Below are 11,224 nucleotides of genomic sequence, written 5' to 3'. Positions count from 1 at the left end.
GCTGGAGCCTGGACAGGTATAGCACCTGTGGGTTCTGCTGCTGCACTGTTAGACTCTCCTTCTTCAAGGCTGGGGAAGGGCTTCTCACCAGCTGGGGAAGTGTATTCCTTCAGCATCTGGCCTATCTCCTTCACCAAACCCTCCAGCAATCTGGGTGGTTTGTATCTGGAGTGGGCTGTGGGGCAGGGTCAGGCTCTGGGGCAGCAGCATCCCTAGACTCTGGTGGCGTATTAGGTTCTGGGGTAGGTGTCATGGTAGTTATCCAGGTAAGTCTCCCCTTCTCTCTAAATGCTAAATAGAGCAGGCCTATCAGCAACACCAGCCACTGTATGATATCATTAATATTTAGAGTGGAGCTGAACCCTTCAAAAACTGCTGGGGCAGACCCAAAGAAATGGCTAAAGGGTTGGGAGAAGATTTCGCCTGGTGTCATTTCCTTACAGCAGGTGCCATTATTAAAGTAACCCCAAAAACATACACTTAATGTGTGATAGCTGTGAATCCATGTGCCTGCTTTCCAGAGGAAGTTAAAAATCCATGAATTCCTCACCTTATTCACCCATAAAACAAACAGGATAACGGACACAGTAGCCTTGGTTATAGGACCCATGTTTAGATAAGGGCCTATAAATGGGAGAAATACAGCCACGATCACGTGCCACCCAAACCAGGGCAAGCTGGACCACATGGTGTCGCTTAATGAGGTTTCTATAGCCACACACAAAAATTATATTACTCAAGAACTGTTATTCCCTTTTTGTTTCTGTGCCCTCGAGCTACATGTTGGGCACCAAAATCTGTCTTGGTTTGGAAAGACAGGAGTCTGCTAAGGAAGGCAGGAGCCTCCCCTGAAATGGAGAATGAAAACCCTCCCCACCCCTCCGAATTGCTATAAATTTTAAATTAAGGGCTATAAAAGATTTAAGGGCACTCAGGCAAAGTTATGGGAGCAGGAAATAAACTTTAATAGGGAAGAAAACAAAGAATAAAATAAACAATGCAGTCCACTAGAACAACACTGACAGAGTCAGAACCCAACCTGACACCCTGTCAGGGTGTTGGTGGCAGTCCGATTGAAAATGTGGCTGCAGTCCTCCTGAAGTATCAGGTGTGGTTCTGTTGGAGTAAGGAAGATCTGTAGAGAAGGATGTAGTCTTCCTCTGGAGATCCAGTGAAGGAAAAGGCAGCTGCTGTTCCTCTGGTGAATCCCGTGGAGAGAAACTCTGCTGGAGTTTTCAGAATCTCAAAGTGTATCGTGGGTAGCAGTGCTTGGCTCCTCCCTCTGGGCGGAGCATCTCACAATGGGATGTTACAGTTCTTATCAGTCATGCACCAATATTCAATAGTCTGTTATCAGCGGAGGTCCCCTCCCGAGGGAGGTGTGAATGTGGTCACTCAAAGAGAGAGATAAGGCAAACTGCTCACTTGACAAGGTAATCAGCCATACAGATGGTAATGGAAAACATCTTACATGCAATCTTCAACACTAACATATGGCATATCCTCTTTCTTCTAGATTAAACAGGTGTTTTTACAAATAAATCCAGAGCCTAAGAAATCTCAACTTCTGCTTGGATACTTTGAAATGGTCGATGAGCTAACTCACGACCTCCTAATGTTGTTTTTCTCATCACCTTTTCATTTATCCTTTGGCAAATTAAGCATCTTTCAATTACTTGCTTTGCTGCTCCAAAAATCCCAGTGCACCCATAGTTCCTTAAAAAGTGATCACACAAAGCTTGAGTACCCCGGTGGGTTTTCTGATGCATGTCTTCTAATATTTTCCTAGTAAGCACATTTCATTAAGTAATTGTCTTCCATCCAGAAGTTTCCATTTCCCTGATTTATGTTGTTCACTTCCTGATTTGTTTAATTCTTTTTTCTCGGCTTTGCTAAACTTTGGAATTTCCAGTTTTTCCTCCAGTTTGGAGTTAATATTAACATAAAACTTTCAGCTCCATTTTCTGCTGCATCCTTAGCTTTGTGATCTGCCCCCAGCTTGCCCAGTTTGCTTCTCTCCTTTGGCCCGGGCCGGGTTCCCCCCGCGGGCAGCGGCTGGGAGCAGCCGAGAGCCCCACGCTGCCCATCCCGAGCTGTCCTGGCTCCATCCCGCTCCTGCCGCGGGCTGCGAGGGCTGCGGGAACGGGGCACCGAGAGGGTGTGGCTGCTGCTGGGGGAGGAGGAGGAGGGAGGGAAGGGCAGGGATGAAGGGGGAGGAGGAGGAGGGGAGGGTTAGGGGGGGGAGAGCAGGGGGAGGGATGGAGGGAGCAGTGGTGGAAGGCGGAGAGAGCAGTGGGGTTAGTGGAGGAGGGGGTTAGGGAGGAGGAGGAGGAGGAAAATGGATGGAAGGGGAGGGATGGAAGTGGAGAAGGAGGTTGGGATAAGACAGAGAGGCAGGAGGAGGGGTAATGGAAGAGGAGGAGCGAGAGGAAGAGGAAGAGGAGGGACAAAGGCGGATCGAGGCTGAGCTGAGGGAAGCACGCTGTCGATCCCTGCCTGAATTCGCAGCCCCCACCTGTGGGATCATCGCCCCCTCCCAATTGCGCTGGTGAGCGGGGAGGGGGAGCTGGGCCCGGATATCCCGAGGGGTCCCTGGGTTGGGGTTTGGGGGATGTTTGGAGAATGAAGAAGTCCAAGGCTGAGCGGAAAAGGCCCCTTGGGGGGACATCGGGGGGTGGCGGTGGCAGCTGCCGGCAGAGGCAGCCTGGAGGAGCAGAGCCCTGTGTCCCCCAGGAGGCCAAAGTGGGGAGCCCAGAGAGGGGGGAGCGCCGCCATTGGCGGGAGCCTCAAGAGCCTGGAGAGGGGCAGGGGGGACTCCTTGGAGCCGCTGCAGCCCAGAGCAGAGAATGATGGGGAGAAGGGAGCCGGGGAGCCCAAAGAGCCCCGGCATCCCGAAATGGGGAGAGCGAAGCGGGGGGAGCTTTTGGGATTGCTGGGACTGCCAGCAGCCTGGGCAGGGCGGGCACCGAGGAGAAGGGGCCCCCCCAATCCAAGCGTGACCCCCAGCAGCTGGGACAGGGGGAACCCCGAACACCAGAGGGGAGGGACCAGGGACGGGAACTCCTGGGAGGCTTTTTCAGGGCTGAATCTTGGTGTTTGGGAGGTTTTTCTGGAGCCCAGATGGCCGGTGACTTGTAGAGATGGACTCGGGCAGAGGGACCTTCAAACTCAATGTGTGTTGGGGAAGATGAAACAGGAAAGCCTTATAAATATGATTGTCTGGCAAAAGATTTTGAGAATATAAAAGTATAAGGAAGATTGAAATGAAAGCAAGCTTTGAGATACCTTTAGTGAACAATTGGAAAACAATGGTGTGGCCCAACTGAAGGTAATCCTGTTTTGATGAAACAATTCCCTCTGCTTGCAGACAGATCCAAGGGTCAGAGCAGACCCTACTAGCTCAGCAGAAGGGGTCCAAAGAGGAGTTTTTGGGTTTAAAATGTAGCACAGTATGGTGATGTAATGACAGTATGGTGAAATGCTATAGGATTTTTTATCTTGCTGTATGTAAATGAATATTCATACAGAAAAAATTTGTATCTTGTAACAGGAACCTTGGTTCTTACCCTCCAAACCAGGATTTCCCATTGCCAAGCCCAGGGAGGCTGCGAGGAAGAGGAAGATGGCCCGGGACACTGAGGCAGGTGAGGAGGAAGTCAGTGCCCCTTTCCCCTCTGTGCTGCTCCATCTCCCAGCCCAGCACGGCCCCGGCTGCAGCACAGCCCTGGGGGGATCTCCTTGCCCTTGCCTGTGGCACGGAGGCAAATCCCATCGTGTCCTTGTCCTTCCTCCCCCAGAGCAGGAGCTGAGCATGGAGAGCAGGGAGGACAAATGCCCGCGGCAGAACCTGGTGGAAGAGGCCGTTTTGAGCGGCTCCACGGCGCAGGAAGGCAACGGGGAGGAAAAGGCCCGGAGATGCCGCACGAGGAGGGGCTGCAAACGCAGATGGCGGGGATGTGAGGGGGAAAGAGCCAGCCTGGGCCGGGAAGGCGGCCGGAGATGGAGGCAGAGCTCGGAGCTGGTGCTCCATGATGGGGAGAAGCCCCACGCCTGCGTGGAGTGTGGGAAGAGCTTCAGCCGGAGCTCTCACCTGATCCAGCACCAGAGGATCCACACTGGGGAACGGCCCTACGAGTGTGGGGAGTGTGGGAAGAGCTTCAGCCGGAGCTCTCACCTGATCAGCCACCAGAGGATCCACACTGGGGAACGGCCCTACGAGTGTGGGGAGTGTGGGAAGAGCTTCAGCCGAACTCCAGCCTGATCAGGCACCAGAGGACCCACACTGGGGAGAAGCCCTACGAGTGTGGGGAGTGTGGGAAGAGCTTCAGCCAGAGCTCCAGCCTGATCAAGCACCAGAGGACCCACACTGGAGAAAAGCTCTATGAGTGTGGCGAGTGTGGGATGTGCTTCAGCCAGAGGTATTACCTGATTGTGCACCAGAGGACCCACACTGGGGAGAGGCCCTATGAGTGTTCCAAGTGTGGGAAGAGGTTTCAGACCAGCTCAAATCTCTTCCAGCACTATCATAGTCACACGGAGGAGAGGCCCTTCCAATGCCCTGAGTGTGGGAAGGGATTCAAGCAGAATTCCACCCTCATCACCCACCGGCGCATCCACACTGGGGAGAGGCCCTACGAGTGTGATAAATGCAGGAAGAGGTTTCAGACCAGCTCCCATCTCCTCCAGCACTATCGGATTCACACAGAGGAGAGGCCCTTCCAATGCCCCTGACTGTGGGAAGGGATTCAAGCACAACTCCAACCTCGTCAGGCACCGGCGCATCCACACTGGGGAGAGGCCCTACGAGTGTCCCCAGTGTGGGAAGAGCTTCTCCAGGAGCTCTCACTTGACCCAACACCAACGGAGGCACCGGTAAGGGAAGCCCTGCGAGTGCCCTGAGCGCGGGCAGAGCTTCGTGCGCTGCTCCAGCTCCATCCCCCACTGGAGGAGGCACTTTGGGCACAGCCCTGGTCACTCACATTCCCTGTGATCCATGTGGGGAACACACCTGGCTGCTTAGCCTTTTGGTTTGGCCTTAATTTTCCTCTGCTTCACCTTCATCCTTTTTCATCACCTAATTTTCTGCTTCACCTTCATCCTTTGAAAACACTCAAAACTGGGTTAAATGAAGTAAATTGATCGAATATATCTGCAGTTCCGTTATGTCTTAGTTGTTTTAGAGGGAATTTAGGATTTGGGGACACGTTCTGTGTGGAGTGCTGCTGTTGCTAAGAGGCAGGAATTTGATCTCACCCTTCTTGTGTTGCCAAGAACTCCTCCCCTGACCCAAATCCCAACTCCACCCTTGGGATACCCTATAAAAAGTCCACGGCCCTGCCTTTGCCCTGTCTTTGGGGGGTAAGAAATGGATTCCCAGAGAATCAGCCCTTTTCCCACTGGATTCCATAGGATCAGCTTCATTCTCCACTGTATTCCCAGAGGATCAGCCCTTTCCTGCTGGATTCCCAAAGAATCAGCCCTTTTCCCACTGGATTCATGCAGGATCAGCCCTTTCCCACTGGATTCCAAGAGGATCAACCTGTTCTCACTGGATTCCCAGAGTATTCTGACTCTGTTTTTTTTTTTTTTTTTTTTGTACTACTGCATTTGTATTTTTAATTTTTCCTAATAAAGAACTGTTATTTCTACTCCCATATGTTTGCCTGAGAGCCCCTTAATTTCAAAATTAATTATTATTTTAATAGTAGTTTATTATTATTAATAATAATAATAATTATAACAACAACAATAATAATAATAGTAATAATAATAATAATAATATCATCATCATCATCATCATCATCATCATCATCATAGCGAGGGGGTTTGCATTTTCCATTTCAGTGGAGGCTCCTGAAATGGGGAGACACCCCCAAGGACGAGCCATGTAAAATAGTTCCTGACATATGTAAATGAGGTTATGGACATGCATGAGGGTCTATGAATATGCAACATGCTGATGTAATTAAAACCAGATAATTTAAGGGGTGTCCCCGAAAATAACTGGGGGGGAGTCTTGGTGGCCATAACAGCCTTTGCTCAATTGTCCTTGTCTCCCATGACATCAGCCTGTTGCATATTCATAGACTTTTTGCATATCCATAAAGTACTTTACATATTCCAGGAACAAAATTGGTTTCATCCTGTTTGGGGATCCCAGCCCCCTCCCAGCTCAATTTGGGGTGTCCCGTCCCCCTTCCAGCTCAGTTTCGGGATCCCATACCCCTCTCAGCTCAATTTAGGGATCTCATACCCCTTCCAGCCTAATTTGGGGGTCCATCCCACTCCCAGCTCAATTTTGGGGTTTGAGCCCCCTCTTTTCCCCCACTCTCCCTCCCCTTTCTGATCGTTCCCCCAGTCCCCTCCACCGTGTTTGGTTTTGGGGGCTCCACGCCCTCCCTGCTCCGTTTTTGGGTCCCGCCCGCATTTTGGATTAATTTGGGGTCCCCAGCCCATGCCCAGGGTCACCTTCCCCCCCTCCCCAAATTCCGCTCCTGGCAACTGATGAGTCATCAGCGAGACACGCTCTGATTGGCTGGAAATTACCCCGCGCGGCCTCTGATTGTTTAACGCAGTGAGAGGCCTTGGTCTGAGCCTGGCAACTGATGAGTCAGAGCCGAGCCGGGCGCTGATTGGCTGAAAATCGCTGAGCGGGGCCTGTGCTCTGAGTTTCTGCCCAGCAAGTGGATCGCCATCAGTGCCGCGCGTTCTGATTGGTTGGGATCTGTTTTGGGGCTGGGGACGGGAGGAACTGGGGTTTCTTGGGGTTTCTTTGGGTTCCTTTAGAGTTTGTTTGGGGTTTATTATGGGTTACTTATGGAATATTTGGGGTTTATCTTGTGTTTTACTTGGTTTGTTTCTGTTTATTTGGGGTTATTTGGGTGTATTTGGAAGTATTTGGGTTTGCTTGGGCTTATTTAGGTTGATTTTGGCTTATTTGGAATTATTTGGGATTCTTGGGGTATATGTTGTTGTATATGGGGGTTTTTTAGGTGTACTGGAAATCATTTGGGGTTTTTGGGGTTTAATTTGGGGTTTTTTTTTGTTTTTTGCCCTTATTTCGAGTTATTTGGTTTTATTTGGCGGACTTTTAGGTATTGTTTCGGCTTTTGGGGACTTATTTGGGGTTTATTTCGAGCATTTTGGGGTTATTTGATTTATTTGGGTCATGTGGGGTCAAAAAATCCGGGAATGTTTCTCCTGCAAAAAGCGGGAATTTTTCCTTAAAAATCCGAGTTTTTCCCCAAAAGGCTGGCAATGTTCCCTTAAAAATCCCGGACTTTTCCCAGCCTATAGCGGGCGCCCCGCCCCAAACCAACCAATCACTGCAGGTCTCCCCTCAGGAACACCGGCCTCCCCGTGCCCCGATGCAACCAATCACCGCTCGTCTCCCCTCAGCAACTCCCGCCTCTCATTGCCTCTTTGCAACCAATCACTGCCCGCCTCCCGTCGGCAAAGCCCGCCTACCCCGCCCGTCTCCTGTCAATCATGGCGCCCTCTACGTAACCAACCAATCACCGGGCGTCTCCCCTCAGCCACTGCCGCCCTTCCCGCGCCGCTCCAGCCAATCAGAGCCGAGCCCGAAGCGGCGCCCCCTGACCCCGGGGCCGGGCATGGAGCGGGCGCCCCTCCCCCCCCGCCGCCCCCCGGGACCCCCTCAGGGACCCCCGGGAGCCGCCCCGGGCTCGGGCGGGTCCTGCGGGAGGCGCTGGAGAGAGCGGGGGAGGCGCTGGGAGAGGACGGGGGGCTCCGGGAGCTGCTGAGGAGGCGCAGGAACAGGTGAGGGGTCCTGGAGGGGTCGTGAGGGGAATTTGGGGAGGGGTCTTGAGGAGGTTTGGGGGAGATTTGGGGAGGGTCTGGGGGGAACTTGAGGGGGTTTTAGCGGGGTCTGGGGGTGCTGGGGGGCTTTGGGGGGGAATTTGGGCAGGGGTCCTCTGGGGGTGTCACGATCCATCCTCACGGACGGGTTTCGTGATGGTTCGTGGATTTGATCTCAGGGTGCAAAAAGAACCGACACGGTACAAGGGGGTTTGCAATGATAATCGAAACAAATGCACCTTTATTGAATGACCACAGCAAAATGCAATAGAGGGATTAAGGGAAAGAAAGAGATAGAGGAAGAGAGAGACAAAAGAGACAGAGAGAGAAAGAGGGGGGATAGAGCTACCAAACGTAGAGACGAAGTCCTTTGGTCCAGTCCAGCCGAGGATCCGCCTGTTACGTCGGGGAGATCTCGAGTCTCTCGCTAACTCTGAGGTTTTTATTATGATAACTCTATTGGAAATTGCGAGGGGGGGGAAACAGATACAATAAGGAATAGATGTAACAGGCAGTCCATGTTCTCAGCAGTAAGCGAGAGCCATTGTCTTCTTGGCCCAGCGGTCACAACCTGCAGGCAAACATCTCGCTTTGGTCAGCTTGCCTCCCCCACACCTGCCCCGGGCTGGGGTTTCAGTCCCAGCCCTTGGAAGGAGCAGAGGGGCCTTTTCACATGGGGGTTTCATGTCTCAGTCCTTGATGGAGAGGCTCCTTACATCTCAGTCTGTCTGTCACGGTGGTTGGAAAACAGGTGAGGGTCTTCTGTGGGAGACCACCCAGAACTCAGGAGAAGTCCAGCCAGGCCGAGAGGTGGGACAGCTCCCAAGGCTGTTGTTGCAAAAGGGCACGGTGCTCCCTTCTTCTTCTCATTGGGCTCAGTGTAGCATCCAGCAAACAACACCTGTGAAAACAATGGCTTAGCAACGCTCTCAGGTCTCAGGCACATGACTTTCTCCTTTGGAGCCAGAGATTTAAGACAGGGGGGGTCTTCTCTTCAGTGGTCCCCCAGTGACAATCGTGAGGCAGATGAGGGAAAATTCGGACAGACTCTCACACGGCCCCGTGACTCACGATTGCCTTGAGGGATCTTCATCAGCAGAACTCTGGAGTGTCGTTGATGAGTCTGCAGAACTCGCTGTACGTTGGTAGTATAACCCGGAAAAATAGGGGTGACAGAAAGAGAGGAAAAAGAGAGAGAGAGGAGGAAAAGAAAGGATAGGAAAAGGAGGGGGAAAAGGTAAACAATAAAGAAACATAATTATTATTGATTATCATAACAATTTTCACAAATGGTTGATTAATAAAACAATATTATTTTTGTAACAATTTTCAATTGGTTAAAACAAGTCACAAATAATCAAAAGCAAAAGCAATCAACACATCATAATACAAGCATTAACTTTAAAAATTGATTTTCTAAAACACTTCACTAAAAATTGAAAGTAATTCTCACAAAATCATAAATGGAAATTAAGGATTATTCCAAAACACATATGCTTCATTCATAAGTGCCTTGTGTCAAAGTCTTGGGGATGTCCACAGTGCAGAGGACATCAGCCAAGCTGTGTGCATTAACTATAGATATCAGTCTTGTCAGCTGTTTCATGCTCCAATTCATAACGAATAGGACTGCTGATAAAATAAAACCAAACAGAATTGGTATCAAAAGGATAACAATGGGATGACACACGCTGTTCAGGACACCCATGGCAGTAGGAGACCACCTAAAAGAGTATCCCACCACCTGTGCTGGCATCTTTGTCCACTCTTTCCATGACACGGTGTATCTGTCTCACATTGTGATGAACAGTCACCAGGGCTTTCTGTCCGTTTTTCTTCATCTTCTCAAGGATTTCAACTCAGTCTCGATGGAGCAGCAGTTGTCTTACCAAAGTGAGATTCATCCCAACAGGAATAGGCATCAGTTTGTGAATCAGTGTGTAGTTGGATTGCAATAGGTAGTGAGAGGTAACTGGAGCTTCATAAGAGAAATCACATCCTGTAATCTTGGTAAAGTTACAAGCACAGAAATTTGAAAGATTTTTAGTATCTACTACAACATTTTCTATGAATACAAAATCACAAATGGTTCTAAAGCATGCACATCTATTGCCTATGTATATAAGGACTGTTCCAGAAGTCTTGTTAGGACAAATTTCAAAATTACAGATGTTTTGCTCTATGTCTAAACAAATGTCTTGAGCTATGATTGCATTACTTTCACAGATTAACCCTTGTTGTTCTCAGACAATACAAGATTCTAAATTAATATTTTGCCATTTCTTGCCAATTTGACAGGCCCATTCTCTATGTTCAGAAAGATAGAGAATAGCTCCATTGTAATTCAGTTTTAATATTATAACAGGGAAAATCAAATGCTCTGAGGCATTGTGTATGGTCAACACAAAAACTGTGGCTGTGTTTGAAATGGGGTCATAGGTAAAATTCACTAGGTTCCACCAGGATTTGAATTCTCTTTCAAAGTCAGTGACACTGTCCCAAATTATTTTCCACATTTCAGTGGGAAAAGTGCCTTCTTCACCTTCTCTTATAATTGAGGCAGCAACTGACTGCATCCACAATTGTGCCTGGATACAGCTAAGAGCCAAAGAACTGTTGTTTTGTGTAGCACCAAGTGCATCAATTACCAATTTGTGATCATTTACATTTACTCTCTCCTAATTTGGTAAAATGTTTGAGAGCAACCACTGATTCTCAATGCCAATAAGGATGACTGCAGTGGTTATTGTAATTTGGTCAAATCTCTGGATGTGGCAGCCAATTTATTCAAGTTCAGTTAATTACATGTTATGTGTAAAATCATCACCTGGTGTTACCATAAAGGGAAGGGAAAACATTATTTCTGTTGTCCATCTCTAGTGTTATCATGGTTTATCAGGTCTTCATGTCCCTCGGAGAAAGAAAAAAAAGAAAGAATCTTGCTTTAAGAGAACAAAAATAAACGACTTGGCGAGGTTTTGAGAATTAGCGAGAGATCAAGGCTATCTCTGCCTTGGTCTCATCGCTTACTCTCACGCCGCCCCCCTTCTCTCTCTCTTCACTCCCAGCAGCGCCTTCAGCGCTGTCCCTCGCTCCTCTCCCGCTGCCGCCCCCGCACCGCAGCGGCCCCGGCAAGGGCGAGCTGGCAGCTCCCTCTGGGAGCAGGGGGGGCTCGCAGACAGCCACCTCTGCGGGGACCTTGGGGCTGTGCCTGACCTCCCTTTCACCCCTTCTCTCTCTCTCCCGACCCACCTACCGGGGTTGAGGCTGCTGCCCTGCACTGGGGACCGCAGCAGGCTGGGAGCCAACCCCCCCGGCAGCTCCGTCACTGCGCCAGCCCCGCTCCTCAGCAGCGAACTGTGCAAACCGTGCCCAGCGCCGCCGCCGGGCTGGTGAGCGTGTCCAG

General features: G+C 50.2%; 1 protein-coding gene across 1 annotated transcript; it reads left to right on the top strand.

Annotated features, from left to right (window-relative positions):
- Window positions 1–4,035: 4,035 nt before the first annotated feature.
- On the top strand, window positions 4,036–5,647 carry LOC115916714 (zinc finger protein 239-like; the record flags this gene model as incomplete). Its single annotated transcript, XM_030970452.1, has 1 exon — window positions 4,036–5,647. A coding segment is annotated over one exon (696 nt), but the record flags the coding sequence as incomplete, so codon positions are not given.
- Between the last annotated feature and the right edge of the window lie 5,577 nt (window positions 5,648–11,224).

The sequence above is a fragment of the Camarhynchus parvulus genome, unplaced genomic scaffold (assembly GCF_901933205.1).
Source record: "Camarhynchus parvulus unplaced genomic scaffold, STF_HiC, whole genome shotgun sequence".
Taxonomy (NCBI): domain Eukaryota; kingdom Metazoa; phylum Chordata; class Aves; order Passeriformes; family Thraupidae; genus Camarhynchus; species Camarhynchus parvulus.
The sequence above is the reverse complement of the archived record's forward strand: the minus strand, read 5'-3'. Positions and strand labels throughout refer to the sequence as shown.